At 44.3% G+C, this 16,327-nt stretch overlaps 1 protein-coding gene across 17 annotated transcripts in view; it reads left to right on the top strand.

Moving 5' to 3' along the window:
- The window catches only part of NFIA (nuclear factor I A), a 355,490-nt gene that overhangs the window by 85,632 nt on the left and 253,531 nt on the right, over positions 1 to 16,327 (top strand). Inside the window, exon 4 of one of the 17 annotated variants that reach the window (XM_036255164.1) lies at positions 12,243 to 12,344. The exons of 15 other annotated variants lie outside the window; for them this stretch is intronic. In XM_036255164.1, the coding sequence (XP_036111057.1) occupies positions 12,243 to 12,322 (80 nt within the window). In that variant the 3' untranslated portion in view covers positions 12,323 to 12,344. Of the gene's footprint in view, positions 1 to 2,136; positions 2,264 to 12,242; positions 12,345 to 16,327 lie in introns of those variants that run through there. One more of the 17 variants, XM_036255167.1, reaches the window with a different exon arrangement.

The following is a 16,327-nucleotide window of genomic DNA, read 5'->3' as shown; positions in this document are numbered from 1 at the left end:
GGAACCCTTCACATCCATTCTCTCCTTTTATTTTTCTGACAACTCCACGAGGTGGAGAGGGCAGGTATTGTTACTTCCAAATAACAGGTGAGGAACCTGAAACCAAATGCCTGCAAGTCTTGTGCCCAGGGTTTCACAACCAGCAAATGACTGGGACTCGAGTCCCCGAGGTCTTTTTTCTGGGTAGGATGCCAGAGCTCTTTCCTCTGTTTGTTTTGATACCCTTGGAAGGTTCATTGCTCATCTAGGAAAGAAGAATTGGCGGTTCTTGTTGAGGAACATGAAAGTCTGCTGGGAGAGACAGATCCAAGAGAGTTGTGCTGGCTAATAAGTAAACCGAGAGAAGACCTCGGGGGTCAAGGGACCGGCCTCCTGCCTTGGGTCACTCACTGTGTGATCATGAGCAAGTCATTTAACTTCTCCACTCCTGAGGTTTCTCCAATTTCTCCAAATATGAGAATCTCCAGTCTGCCCTCGCCACCCTGCAGATCTCTGGTGAAGAAGCTAGAGGAGTAACTTCAATGAAGGTTCCTTGGAAGACATATTTTATACATGTGGAAGGTCGTATCACTATGCATATGTTTAGTATTTGAGTTTCAGGTGTAAGGTGGAAAGGCCATCATTTTCCATGTGTAGGGGCCTCAAAACTACCCTCAAGGGAAGAGTGACTGACTGCTTTATTTGCCTTCAATCAATCCCTTACTCTTCCTAATTCCCCTTTAGTCCTTTCTCTGACCTCTCTGGGCAGGACTGTGAAGGTATTCCCAAGCATTTCCTGTGGGAGGTGAGGGTACGCCATGGAAGGAACATCAGACTTATAGTAAGATGGCCCAGGCCTGCCACTTCCCAGCTGGGTGACCTTGGATTTGTGACTTCACTTCTCTCAGCTCTAGGTTCTGTCTGTCAAGCAGAGATAAGGGTGATACCTAAGGGCCTTAAGTGAGATAATGGATGCATAGTGGCCAGCACTCCTTACATTCTCAATAAATGCTATTCTGTGTTAGGGAAAAGTGAATAGAGATTGATGACCAGGGTAGAGCCGATGAAAGACATGGATGGAGAGAGGGCGTAGCTTTTGAATTTGGCCGCTTTTTTCTACTTTAAACACTGTTTGTTATATTATCTTTCAGCTTTCATTTTGTCCCTCATCTTTTTTGCTCCCATACACGAGGTGTCAGAAAGGAAAAAGGCCACCTAGGAGGCGAGGGTGTTGGGCAGATGGTGAGGCCCGTGGCTGAATGTGCTTACAGAAGCCCTGCCCTGGGTCCGCTCCTAGCTTTGGGGCTTTTGGAACGCGTGGCTCTCGGCAGCCAGGGTGGTTTGTAAGGCGCTGGGAGGCTTTTCCCAGGCACTGTCACTTGCTCCGAGAGCGACGTGCGCGCCTACACACACTTCACGAAGCCGATGAATTCTTTCTTCTCCATTTGGTCTAAAAATGAAATGGACTTTTAGTGGAACGGGTTGGGGAATTCCACACTCACTGTGACTCTGGCGCAGGGTCAGGGATAGAGCTCATCACAGCTTTTAGAAGAAATGGTTTTCCCTAGCTTCAACGGGTAGTGGGAGGGGACACAAGAAAATGGAAGTGCGTGAATGAAGCTGCTGTCACGTGGTCCAAAACTAGTGAGCTACCAGGTATCTGCCATTTGCATTGAAAACAGAAGAAGGAAAGGAGCGTGTCTGCCTTTGCTTCCGCCTGATAAAGAGGAAGGGCGCGCTGGTTGGTCCCATCTGAGAACCTCTGAGCGCCTGCAGTGTGCCCAGCGCGCGGCAGGCACCTGGGGCACGAGGAAGGCAGACTCAGGCTTTGTTTTTGAGAAGTTCCTTTGAGCGCCCTATGATGGGCTGAAGTTCTGTTTTGAATGGTAAAAGTTCGGATTTTTGGATGAACTTTTGACAGGGCACTGAGAAGAGGTGATGTTCTTTGAGGGGCACCCTGACCTGCATTGAGGAGTACTTTCTGTAGCCAGCACATGCTTAAATATTGAAATTGTGGCCTCCTCCCCAATGCCAGTGTGAAGGGTTTCAGAAAATACATATATCTCAAGAGTTGGCATTTATTGGAGATTAACAGACCAGTCACCAAAAACATGACTTATTTTAAGCCTTTCTCTGTTGTGTTTATTATTATTTCAGGATTGTGAGAAATACCGTGTAACTACAGATGGAAAAAACTCCTATTGAATTCCCCCCACCATTACAGCCGTCAGGGGAGAGCACCAGTCGGGTTTAGTCGTGTTCCTCTCAGTACATGTGCTACCTTATCTCCCTCTGCCCCTGCCCCTCCTCCCCCCAACAGCACTAAAAAGCCTCATGGCATGAGGTATTTATGCAGAGGATTCTTACATATATTTATTGTTATATGTCATATCCTACGTAAGTTAGTGATTTCACAGGTAATTACATCTTTATGTGGTTACATTCTGTCCAGGGTCTCTGTTTCCTCCTTGGGTTACAGTTATATATTCAGTCATTTCCCCACTTACTCAGCCATTTTTCGACATCTACTGTGTGCCATGTATTGGGCACTCTCCTGTCATCAAGGAGCTCACTGTCCAGTGGAGACAGGGAAGCGAATGTGATGAAGTTTGATTTGAGATAGAATTAAGTGCAGAATATTCAGGGCTATCTTTCCGAAAATGATTTCAGCTAAATTCCAGGGGATCAAGAGGTGAAAGGTTGTTGCAGGCATGAGATAGAATGAGGAGCACATTCAACGGAAAGCAGAGTGGTTGGAGGAACAGGGGGAGTTCCAGCAACTGTTCTGGTTCAGCGTGGGGTACCCTCTAAGGCCTTGGTTAACCAAGAGTGAGAGGCTGCTGGAGGCTGGTAAGGGCTGCCTCAGCGGCCATACTTACACTTAATTAATTAATTAATATATTTATTTATTTTATTTTGGTACGTGCCCCTAGTGGGAACTGAACCCGGGACTCTCTGGTCCGCAGGCCGACGCTCCAGCCGCTGAGCAAAACCGGCCAGGGCAATTTATTTCTTTTTAAAATTTTGCCATTGTTTTTATTGTAAATGGTGTTGTTTTAAGTTGGGTCATACTCTTTGCCAGATGAAGGGCACAGGCATGGATTAGTGAACGTTAACGTCTTTTAAATCTCCTCATAACACTAGCCCTACCAAGTTCCTCCTGTCATCTTAGTATGTATTTATAGGGTAGAAATAAAATTGTGGATTTTTCCTCCTTTCATTTGCTTTTAGTTGAAGTTTTTTTCATATAAAATGTGTCAATATTAAAAATATTGTATTCTTATTGTAAACAGGTAAGATTATTCCGTACTAAAAAAAAATCTAGAAAAAAAGTGCATAAGTGAATATTAAAGTTAACTTTACTTCTTTTTTCCCTTCTGTGAATTTTTAAATCCAATATGGGATCATACTGCAGTAAACTTATTTTTTAAGCAATCCATTTATGTAAGAGATATTTGTGTTGTATTTCTGTGACAAAACAAACTTTTTAAATCCTGTATGGGGATCTCTGACAATTCTTGAGAATATCAAAATCAGAAAAGTAGTACCCATATTTCTCCCCTTCCTATATTTAGTTCTCTGTATGAAGAAAACCAAAAAAAGCTTATCAGCAGTGAGTTCAAAAATAACTTCAGATGTATGTTATAGGGTCAAGTTATTCCAATCTCCTATACCAGATAGATATAGATACAGATATAGATATATAGTAAACTCATGATGACAGTGATAATAATAACCTTGATTTAAAAAGAGTAATATCTGTATCACACCTCTTACCAAGTGATCTTATGTGCATTAGCTCATTTGATTCTTACGACTCCCTGTTAAGCTAAAGAAAATTGAAGCATGGAGAAACTAACCCTATGGCATGATCCTCAGGTATGCTCTGAATCATTAAAGAAGGTTATATTACATCTAGTATAGTGTTTATAGAAAGAATGTTCTCTATCCTCTGCCTGTGTGTTTGGGAAAACCATGTATTATAAAGTTTCTCTTGATTTTGGGCTAGTCAGATTCCCCTTTCCATAATCCCCCTGCTCAGATTTAAACCATACTGAATAAAGAGGAGTTTTAATAAACCATCTCTATTATTGGTTCTGAAAGACCTTGACATTTGCAAACTTTATTTTTTGTCTTTTGTCCCACACAGTAGCCACTCTTGCAAATCAACCTTGGGAAGTTAGCATTCTTAATGAAGATCTATAGGAGACTTTCTCCTTAGACAGTAAATCAGCTCTTTCAGGGCACCATTCATCTCTTCCTTCGAGCGCATGAATTGGTATATGGCACCTTACAACAGCTCATTTATCTTACGTGGGTCCCTAGTTATTCCCTCTGCCCACTTCCCCCAGATCGCCAGAGACCAAGACAGAAGCGCAATAGCGTGTGGCTTTGTGGTCTGGAAGTTGCCAAGGTCGGCCAAGGTGCCTGTGGCATTGACTTACAGAGAGCTGGTACAGAGTATCACCAATAACTTTTAGGGTGATATCACCCACACCAGCTAACGCATTTGAATTACGCTTGGTTAATTACAGGCGGCTAGAAGAAAAAGTAGGAGAAAATGTTTGTTACCTTATATCCTACCATTAGAGAATTTTTTTTTCCTCGTTAACATTTGTCCAAATCACAGTGGCATCCTTTTGGCCTCATAGTTAATTCTATATTAATGGTAATGATGAACTTCCGTGTACCCAGGCCATATGCTGGATGCTTTTACAAATGCTCTACTTGATTCTCACAATCCCATCGTGGTGGAGGAGCCCTTCTCCTTATTTCACATATGAGGAACTGATCATCACGGAGGCTAAAGAACCTGCTGAAGAATAAATAACCAGGATCAGGGTTCGAAACCAGTTGTCTCCAACAGTTGCCTCTTTGACCATCTCCTGGCAAGGCAGTAGCTTCACTGCAATCACCCTCTGTTTGAAGGGTGCTGCCAACTCTACATAACATTCTGGTAACACATTAATTGAGGAAGAATAGTAGTCAGGTTATGGTTAGTAGTGGACCCCAAGGCCACACTCACACAATTAATAGCACTGATGCTTGTTTTTATAGTTGGGGTTTCCTGACAAGCAGGCCCCGAGACAGAGGTTTGGGTACAAATAGTACATTTGGGAGGTGATCCCTGGGAGTTTGTATGTATGTCCAGTAAAGGGCACCTTAATGAGCAGATGATCACTGGGACCCTCTGGGTACCCCCTGAGAGACTAGAACATCTGTCATAATTATTTCACCAAGAGCCACTCTTGTCCATTGGGTGAGGGTTGCTCCTGGGTACATGGATTCTCCTGCACTTCCTGCTGCCCCACTCTGCCCTCGGACAGAGGAATCCCAGAGGTAGAAAGACTCAGGTGTTGTGTTTGTGACTGGGAAACATGCCTGTCCCAGCTGTCGGTGACCTCCAGGGTGGGGTGAACGGCATACGGGAAGGACCTCAATAGTTTCTGCTACATTTGCTTTTGAAGCCAACACTACTAGTGTTGACAAAGATGCGTCCAGACTGGAGACTGTCATGGGGGGTTGACAACCTTGTACATGCACAGCAAGGCAGCAGGAGAGGAACAAGGGAATGGGAGTCAGGCAGTTTCACACTTGGGTCCTAGTTCTGCCATTTATTGGTTGTGTGCTGGGTGAGTCACTTAATTTCTCCGAGCCTCAGTTTTCTCAGCTGTCAAGTGGACACAGCTGCCTTCCAGGGTCATGAAAGCCTTTGGCAATTATAGAGCACTATGCAAGCTCTGCGTTGTCATCGGAGCTGCTGATTGAGGCACCTGACGGAGTATTCGGTGTGAGTGGAACTTGGAGGGCAGCTGTTCGCTTCGTGGGAAGCTCGTGAAGAGCCCCGGGTTAGCACCTCAGGAAGCATAGCCTCAAGTATCCTGACACTTTGGAAGTCAAGAGGCAGTGCATTCAAACCCTGACCGGGCCCCTCCTTCGCAGTGTGGTTTCTGGCCAACTGAATTGGAAGCCTCGGTTCTGCACGAGAGCGACAGTGTGTTTCCAGTAACTCCCTGTGGAGTGCAGATTTGTTTTCTTCTAGTGAAAGTTGATTTGGAGGTGCAACCCCAGGGATCAAAGCACTGGTTCTTCTAGAGGTCCATCGGCCCGTGTAAGATGTCAGGGAGGCTTCTGTCTCTCTCGTTCACAGTTTGGTTTCTGGCCAGAGGCTGACTGCCACAGGTGGCTGATGTTGAGTGACTCAGGACTCTCTTCATATGTGGACTTGGCTCTCATGTAGCCAAGTGTCCACCCTTCAGTACCCCCTGGCTCCTCAGGAGGTGCACACCAGGAAGGAGGGCCGATGCCCCCGACTGCCCCTCACAGTCAGCGCTGTGCCCAGGACTGCCATTTCTTCGCCCTCCTCACCCAGTCAGCCCCTGGCTTGAACTCCATCACTCAGGAGGGAACATTAAAAAACCCACACCTGTGACTCATGCTTTGATTTTGCGGCCTAAAGAGGCAAAGACGCCGTAAGGAGCTTTTAGGGGCCATCACCATGGAGCCTCTTTATTGCCTAGCAAGAGCCTTAAATGATAATGGGAAACCTCACTATTGATTGGCTGACTCTTAATTCTTCCTCTTTGGGTTTTGAAGTAGAAGTGATGGTCCAGAATATTCATATTACTCATTGGATATATTAAATTAAACATACGAAAGTCCTGAGGCCACTTAAGATGAGGTTGCAACACTGGTGAACAGGACTTTATTACCAAAAGAGGGAATAGTAGCTTTTAGTTGTGGCTTAGCTGGGAGGAATATTGATGATAAGAATGGCTTGGCGGAGGCCTTGAGACTCTCAAAAGGGGCATAGAGCATGCTTTCTTTTAAGAAAGTTCCTCAGACCCATTCTCTGTAAATACCCAGGTCTATGGTATAAATGGAGGGTCTGGTAACAAAGTCTTAGCTCCTGTCCTGGCTGAAGATAAGCCTTGCTGAGGACATCTGGGCAAACACTGTAAGGACCAGTGTTTGGATTCTGGGGCTGCAAGTCACATAAGAAAACGTGTGTTCACTCTAGGAAGCCACATGAAGTACAGCCTCCCTGCATTAAGGGATTTAAAATCTGTCTCTCTCTCATCTTAAATCCATAGGAAAGTAGCATGGATGAGAGGTTTGCTCATTTCTGTTAAATGGCCGAATGGGCAGATGAGGGCAACACTTTTTGTTTTAAAAGATTTTGCTCCCTGGAAAAGAAATACAGTGCCCGAGGCAGTGAAATGGTTAATATGACAGCCACCCTTACAGGTTTCCCCAGATATGCTTACTTGCTGTACAATGGATAATTGTTAGCTCTTGTTGTGCAGATGCTGTTGCAGATGGAGTCCTGTACCTGCATGCATAGCAAATGAATTAGACTGGCAATCCCCTTTATAAAGCATAAATATGTAATTTGTTCAGCTGTTGTAATTAAATATGTATGTGTGAAACAGCCACCATTCAGGTCATTAATGATGCGCCATGCCAAATTAGAGCTTACAGACAGTAATGTACATTGTTGTGCAATGAGGGAATTGCAAATAACACAGCTAAGCCTTTCCTAGTAAGGTGATGCATTCAGCAGCCTTAGAAGGAATATTTACGTTTGTAACGTTATTTTTATTTAGAAGGTGCATTTTTGTTCGGTGCGAAAGTCTGTAAGATGGAATTACTTTTATCACCAGTTTAGTTTTATTAATGTTTTAACATTTTATCGTACAAATGCCACAGACTTGATTAAACATGCTGCTTGGTGATAAGTCTTAAGTAACAACTTACATATAAAACAAGCAGTTGCCCCTGATTTTCTACATGATTATGATAGAATTGATGTATCAAACCACCATGGAATGTCTTGATTATTTCATTGCATTAAAAAAAAGACCCTCATAATATTTCAACTCTGTTCCCCACCGATAGATAAAGAAATGCCTAGGACAGTAAACAGTATTTTTATTTCCATAGAAATTGAGCCGAGAAAAGCACAGTTACCAAAATATAAACAAATAAAAGTGGTAAATTTGCCTCACGCTTTAATTGCCAATGAATTACTTGTGAATCCAAGGAATTTCCTTAGAAAAGTGTCATCCTTGGGTCAGTATGGTTGTTTTTTTCAATTTTAAGACTCAAAGTTTGTAAAGTTAATTCACTTGGGAAAATTGTTGTTCTGTCCTTTTTCTCCTTGGCTTCATGTTACAGTCTTTCTAATACTTGGAGCTGAAACTTAAATATATTAAAACTATTTTTATTTTAAATTCTTTCTGTATTTGTATTTTGGTAGCCTACAGACAATCTATTTTTAACATGCATGTTGTTTTGACGGTTGGTACTGAGACTACAAGAGCTAACCATCTTGACCTTTTTGTCCACCAGGGCAGCAGGAGGAAGCTTCTTAGAGTTAATTCTGTCTTGTTCACAGCTGGGAACAGAACATTCCTCTGTGATCTGCTTGCCCATGATTCGCCGCGATCTCGTGGAAGCCAAACTTGATACTATAAATCCTGGGCTTCTGAGGTCGAACACAGATAAACCTTAGTGACACATTTGGTTAGGAATTAATCACTAATGTTTCAGACAACCGAAAATGGAATTATGTGGTATGTTATTTTGTTTTGCACCAAATTAAAATTTAGAAATTTCTTTAAGCCTAAGACCAATCAAGATTCAGGACCTTGAAGAATTTTCAAAGTTAGAACTCTAAATTGTGTACAGATATAAAATCTTCTTTATTTTTAACAGCAAATGTTTTAATGAAGCAAATGTGTATTTTATTTTAAACAGATGAAATAACAGCTTGGATTGCTCTACCTAAATTATTGTTCCTTAATATCGAATATTTTACGTTAAAGAAGTTCTTATCTTTTTATTTCTTGATTTTTCTGTCCCATGTTTTGTATAACTTTTCAGTTCAACTAAACAGGAACATTTCATTTGCAGCATAAAGGACAAATTTGGTTCATGCATTAAGATTTATGAAGATAGGAATATAACATGGATGACCATGATTTAAAAATAGTATGACTTATCTTGATTGTATTCAAACTTCCCTGAATACTGAAAATCGTGAAAAGACTGCTCTGCTAGCTACCTGCTTAGCATAAACTGAATTCATAACTTTTCTGAAAAGATTTTAAGATCATTTTCTCATTCAGCTCTTGTATCTCAATTAGAGCTCTTACTCTTTTGATGGGCACCTTCTCTTATTTCTACCATACTGTAGTACCTGTGAAATGGCACAATGTATTTTTGGTTTTCGGAGAGAGCATTGGAAAGATGCGTGGCTTTATTTAAAATAGCCACTTGCTCCCGGATATTTGCTTGCCCGCAGTGTGGCCCCGTGGTTGAGCGCCCACCCATGCACCAAGAGGTCCCAGGTTCAATTCCTGCTCAGGGCACATGCCCGGGAGGCGGCGTGGAGGAGGCAGCCAATCCAGGTTCTCTCTCATCCATGTTTCTCTCTCCCCCTCTCCCTTCCTCTGTCTCTAAAATCAGTCAGTACATGAAATAGCCGACTGCCGCTCTCTAGCAGAGGTCTCCTAAATTTATTTTCTGGCAGGAATGTCAAAGATGCCTCGATTTCATCCCATGATGATGATTGAGGAATGTAATCAGTAGAATGCACAGGGCTGAGGCTTGGAGGGGTGCAGGCGAGGCTGGGCCTGAGAAGTGCCAGGGGTGTTGGGAGGTGGGGTGCAGGCCCCAGGCCCCGTGGGTAGTGGGTAGTCGGAAGGAGCAGACCCAGGGTTTGTAGCAGCGGCCCGGGTACACGGCGGGCCTGGGCCCCTTGGGCCCTGCGTCAGGAGCCCGGGAAGGCCATCGCCCCTCCAGGGGTCCCGCTGTCACTGCGGAGGGCTGTGCTGGGGAAGGGCCCCTCCTGCGGGGCGCCCCCTCCCGCCCCGTGCTCGCTGATAACCCCGGCGGCGTGGCCCATCCGAGGCGACCTCTCGCTGGCAGTCGCTCCTCTGGCCACCACCGCAGTAAACACTTTCCCCGGGATGATGGTTTTCTGTTGTGTCTGGCAGCCACACAGGGCTGCTTGAACTTTAGCCAGAGGCAAATATTTATCCGTCGGAGTGTGCAGTGTTCCACTGGTCAGGCCTGGGCGCGGGGACCTCCGTGCCTGCAGCAGAGGATGTGTCCCTTCCCTCCGCGTCCCCGGGAGAGGGGCCCACGGCAGGGCCGGCTCGGGCTGCCTGCCCAGCTGTCCGCCGCACGCACGGGTGTGCTGCAGCGAGGAAGGCGTCCTGACGCTGCCTGCTCCTTTAATTCCTCTTGGAAAGTTTACAGTTAATATTTTCCCTGGAACGTTGTCAAGCTTTTGACAGAGCCTGAGTGTATGCCGAACTGTGAAATTGAGCCGGAGAAGCAAGTTGTGAGAAATCTGTTTCTACTCAAACCCGTAAGGTTTATTGGAAAAACAAAAACAAAAACACAAAACTTCAGGGGGGAGCTGCAGCGCGCGGGGCCCGGCCGGCCGGCGTCTCCTGCTGCGGGACTCGGGCCGCCATTTTAAGAAGCCGGCGAAGGGCGACGGCCGCTCCTTACATGGCGGCTGTATTTACTCGGCCGCAGCCAATCGCGCCGGCCGTGCCAAGCCACGTGACGTGCCACGAGGGCACGCTCAGCCATTTCCTCGTTGCTGGAAAACTTGCTACCTTCGCAGAGCACTTTACCTTGCTTTGCATGCCAAATGTTCCTGCAGAATGTGTCTAGCAGACTGGCATTTGTCCATGAAGTTATTTTAGTAGGTAAAAGTCTCTGAGCACTTGAGCTTTGTGCATTCTTTATGTAAAATGGATTTCCCTTCTTGGCCAGAGGCCAAGGGTACAGCACACTCGCTGGGTGAGAAGAGAGCTCCTCTGCTGAGAAACTGGTGGACCGACACACTCTAATTTTTTGGCTTCTGACCAAACAAGCTCGATGGATGCCAAAATTCAACAAAATAACACATTATTGTGTGATAGGAGCCGTGCTCGAGGGGAGCAGGAACTCAGAGGAACTTCATACTGCACCCTCCTCCCCCCCCTTTTTTAAAGCATTGTCTCTTTGGGGAGCTTTCTTTGGGGAAAGAGAGGAAAAGGCAAAATGCAACCTAGAAAGTAAGGTATAATTTGCACATAAACGTGAAGGAAGCCACTGAAAGAAAACAGAGGAGTTTAAAATTACTGCTGTGAACTTTCCCAGGCGGGACCCACGGTTCTCCGACTTGACTTTATTTCCACTCTTTTAACCCTGTAGGCTCCGTGCGTCTCCGAGCTGCACGCTGGCCGAGGTAATGTTGATGGGAGAGTTAACGTGAGGTTTACATGCTTTCAAGAGGCTTTGATGGCGACGATGGGATTTTGGCGGCTTCTTAGGCACAACCGAAAAGTTTGCATGTTTTGTTTTGCCCCGGCCCCCGACATCTGACTTGGAGCGAGGTCGGCTGTGACTGACTTGTGGGATGTGAACAAGGCAGACACGCTCTGTGCCTCGGTTTCCACACAGGCGCAGTGGAGACGCCGAAGAAGACAAGTTACCTCTGTGCTGTAAAGACTCTAGAAGTGGAGTAGGGGCAACTAGAGTAGGGATAGAACACATCTCCGGCTTTTGTACGGGAATTTGTCCATCCGAAGGGAAAAGGATAGTATCTCTAGCCATCAGTCATCCTTTCTCAGACTACTTCAGTTATTCTGAGTGTTTCCCTCTTCTTCCGTTCCTGGGCCTTCGCACAGCAGCCAGACGGCTCTTTAAAGAATTCAATTAATTTGTATCACTTCTCTGCTTAAAAACCTTTCATGGTTTCGCATGGATTTAGAATAAAATGCAAACTTGTTGCCGCGGCCTGCAGGTACTGCACAGGCTCCCTCGGTACCGTTGCGTCCTTGGCTGCGGTAGTGGTCTCCTTTTGATTTCTGGAACCCGCCAGCTCCCTTGCCACTTGTTGAGTGCTCAGAACCACCCTCCCCAGCCCTTCCTGGGGCGTCCAGCTCAAAGGATATCTCTGTGGAGGAGCATCCTATCTAAAATTAGCCTTCATGTTTATATTTTCAGAGTACTTTTACCCATCCGAAATGGTCTTCATTTATTGGATTACTCATTTTATACCTGTTTTCAGCCCCACACTGGCAGGAATTGTGGGACTCTGTTTTATACCGTACCTAAGCTCTTTGGGAATGAAACATTGGGCAAGTTTTATTTACCTTAAATGTTACTGAAGAATCCTCTATTTTATTACATATACGCAGGCAACTTTTATTATAAAATGTCTTGTTAGACTAAGACCTTTGGTTTTCTGTTGACAGTTGTAGAGCACACTGGTTCAGGGAGGACAGAGCCATGGACCTTAAGTCAGCCTGTACTGGAATCTTGGCTCTACCACTGACGAGCTGGGTGACCTGAAGCAGGTGACTCCGCTACTCTACCCTTCAGTTTCCTCACCTATAAAGTAGGATTCAAAGTAGTTCCTGCATGATGGGATTATTGTGAAGATTAAATGTGATCTCCTACGTAAAACTCATCACAAAAATGCTAACTGTGGTATTGTTGCTGCTTCTGCTAATTTGCAACCGTGTGGTAGGCTCAGTGATGGCTGTGGGAGTAGAGCTGTGGTAGGAAACAGTCGTCTCCATTAAATAGTTCAGTCAGTGGAAGAGACATGTATATGTAAATTACCCATTGTAAGTGAATTACCTACAATACATTCTGCCAAGAGCTCTAACAATATGTAAGCAGAGCATTGGAGAACACAGAAGGGGAGCAACTACCTCTCAGCAGACGGCAGAGGTGCCTTAGGGAAAGTAGCATTTGAGCCAGATTAAGTTGCCTTTTAAGTAAAATATGTTCCTTAGAGATAATAATAAAATAATAGCAGCTAATACTTATGTAATTCTTTTACTAATACACAAGACTCTGAGTTTTTACATATATTATCTCATTTAATCCTCTCAGCAACACTGTGAAGCAGTACTATTATCATCACCCTCATTTTACAGAGAAGGAAACAGAGCCAAAGAGAGGTTAAGTGGCATGCCCGAGGTCACAGAGCTCTTCGGTGGCAGTTCTGCTGTTTGAACACGAATGCTACCCCTACACCGTCACTGCATTCCAGTGGTGCTCACTTTTGCTTTCATAATGTATAGAAGCCCTGAAAAGATTCTGTACAGAACCGGTTTCACCCTGTTAGCCCTTGTTGCCTTATTGGTAAAATGTCAACTGTAATAGTATCCACCTACCTTATAGGGTGATTATGTGAATTAAATGAGATAATTCAGGTAAAGTGCTTAGCATATGTTTTGCATCTGGTAAGCATTTAACAAATGTTCGCCATAACTATTATTATTATTATTTAGCCATACTGAAATGAAATCCACGATCCCTTGTGGCCCACCTGAGCCCTTCTTCTCACGGTGGCCTCCACCCAGGGGTATCCACCTCCAACGAGAGCGAGTTCCCAGCAGTCAAAATGACATGCTACCCAGGTTGCTAGCATCGTCCCTCAGCTGCTGCTCCAACTGCCATAGCTGCCTCCGTAATTCAAAAATTACTCTTCCCGTTTTATATTTCAACTCAGAAATCGATGCATCTGTGAGGCAGTTTGTTTTCCTGGGGAAGTGTAAGGAGCTGTGTGGTGGTATGGAGACGGGCTCCGTTTAGACTCAATATTGCCACCCACTCCCTCAGCAGTGTCAGAGAACAGTCTCAGAAAGATCTGTTCCTTCCCCTCCCAGACTTGGTGCCGCAGCCTGGCCTATCCTGTGTGACTTTGCTGAGCTTCACGATGGGTTTCTGTGAGTGTGTGCCCCTCTCTCTCTGTGTGACAAGGCAGGCTTGCAAGGAGACCGAACAGCCTCCTTTACGTTGTTTTCCTGGTGGAGGTGGGCTCTGTGTGCCCAGAGCTGGTGGCCCTGGTGTTGCTAGTTGTTCCACTGGAACAAAGTAAGCTTATCCTTGAAGTTTTCTTACATGACCATCTTTAGATTTCAGAGAAAGAAGAACACAGTCCCCAAAAGCACGGAGAGTTACCACATATAAATAGCCCTGCTGAGCGGAACAAAAGTGTCTATTGTGTGGAGTACTGCAAAGCAAGATATGTACTGGGAACTAAGAACAAGAAACGAGAGATTTCTTTTCTTTTTATGTTTGCTTGAAAAATTCGTTTTCCCCATATGAATTGTGCATTGACTCTTGGGTCTTTAAACAGGATAATTTAATAATGTGGGTTGAAATCCTGGGCCTACCACTTGGTAACTGTTTGATTTTAAACAAATTATTTAACTCTGTGCTGTTGTTATTTAGATGAATTTTATAAGGACTCTCCTAGGATATTTATGATGGATAGAAATTTGTTCTTCTAAGTAATCAATTATTCAGGGTATTTGAAAATATTTTTCTTTCTTAGTTAGGGCTAGTTTCAGTCATTATTTTACTATTAACTGTCACTATCAGGCCATACCGAATATGTATTTTTTCCAAGTTAAATAAATTACTTAAGTTCATAGTATTTGGTGCCTGAGCTGGTATGCAAAGCTTTGTATGTCTGATTCCATCCAGGGGCAAGTTATTTAACTTAGTTACAGTAACTGCTTCCTAGTCTGCAAAGTAAGGATAGTAATACTTACATAACAGGCTCATAACGGGCTCATTGTGAAGAAACGTGATATATGTAAAAATGGTCAATTTGGTGCCTTTTGAAAATTTGGTTAGGCACTCAGGCTAGTAAGGAGCTGAACAGATGACCTGTGGTCAAGTCAAAGCCCTTGAGTCAGAATTCAGGGTGAAGGGTTCAAAGAGGTAGGTGGCCTTTGGGGTCAGGAGAAAGTAGGTCAACGGTGGGCAAATGAAGAGGAGGCAGGTTGGGAAGCCAAGGCAGACCAGGCCAGGGGTACTGAAAAGTAGGTGTGTGGGGTTTGGGCCAGGTCTTCAGGCCAAGGCCCTGGCACCTCTGGTTTTTTTGCTCTCTGCCCAGGTAGCGCCTGGAGTATAGGCATAGAGAGAAGATCCTCAATATGGTTCAAAGGTGGGCTGGAGGTTGCTTCCCCAGTTTTCAAATACATATATCTAAATCATAAGTTCACTACTAATGTTTTGTCATACAGAAGCGATGTGTCTACATGATAAAAGACTTCTGTGACTTCTTACATATTCATATAAGGAGAGCTGGCCATCAGGAGTCCAGGGGTGTTCAGTGTTGAATCCTAGGCACTCGTTAAATACTTGCTGAAGGGTTGATTGAGTTTGGACCATATCTGGGATTAGGGGAACTCTCGTTGACATTTACGGTTTTAGGATATGAAAATGTCATATATTGCTATTTCTGGTGATAGTGCGATTGAATTTTAAAAATATTGATAGCATTTGTCGAATGCTGCTGCATGGCAGGAAGGCAGACAGTGTTCTAAGCCTCTATGTCAGTTATCTTATTTAATCTTCACAGTATCCTTCCATTTTACTGACCAGGAAATTGGCACCAGTCAGGTGACTCCAGAGGCCACCGTCTTAATCACCCCACGACACTCTTCACTCAGTGCCGTCTTCATGGTACTTTGGTCTAATTCTCACCCCAGCACCATGAAGTTGGTGAATCCCTTCATTTGTCAGATATTTTGTTGTGCTACCAGCATTGGACTAGGCATGGGTTGGAATGTGGAATCCTTCCTGGAGGCCCAGTCATTTTCCTGAGTAGGGCTGCTGTCAGAACTGAGATTTCAAGTTCCAAGTTCAAGGCTTCCAGTCCTGTGCCTGTAGAGCAGACACACATACTTTATCCCATTTTCATGGGGACATCACCACAATGATTGACATTTAATCAGGTAGGGCAGAGTGATAGCTAGGCTGTCTCTGGGTGTGTTGCACATTTTATTGTTTACACACCTTGGGACATGGCTGATTGGGTCTGAATGGGGCATCCTCAGTGAAAACATGTTCTGATCTTCAGACGAAGTTTGGAATCAGAGTATGTGTGAAATCTGGACCCAGGAATATGAGTTGGGTAATATACTTATAACATAGACTAGAATGGTTACCCTGGTACCAAGGATTTTAGTTACAGGACTTAGACTTGGATTTCTTGCAAGAGCAACTCCTTCCCTTGCCTTCCCAGTTGCAGGCTTTATATCATACTTGGTACTGAGCACCAAACTCTCCTGGCTGTTTTTAATGGAGGTTTTGTAGTTATAATGGTCTGGTACTATAAAAAGCCAACCTTGTGCAAAATTTTTCCAAGGCCAGACATGGGTTTTGACACCACAATAAATTAAAGATAAATAAATAAGGAAACATGGCAGTGAAATGCTGGAAGTGTTTTTTTTTTTTTTTTTTTTTAACTAGCAAGTGAGGCCTACTTTTAAATTTCAGGCATGTTTTCTTAGTACTTTAGCTCAGTGTTACA

Source organism: Molossus molossus, unplaced genomic scaffold (assembly GCF_014108415.1).
Source record: "Molossus molossus isolate mMolMol1 unplaced genomic scaffold, mMolMol1.p scaffold_m16_p_12, whole genome shotgun sequence".
In the NCBI taxonomy this organism is placed as follows: Eukaryota; Metazoa; Chordata; class Mammalia; order Chiroptera; family Molossidae; genus Molossus; species Molossus molossus.
This window is presented reverse-complemented; position numbering and strand designations above follow the sequence as displayed.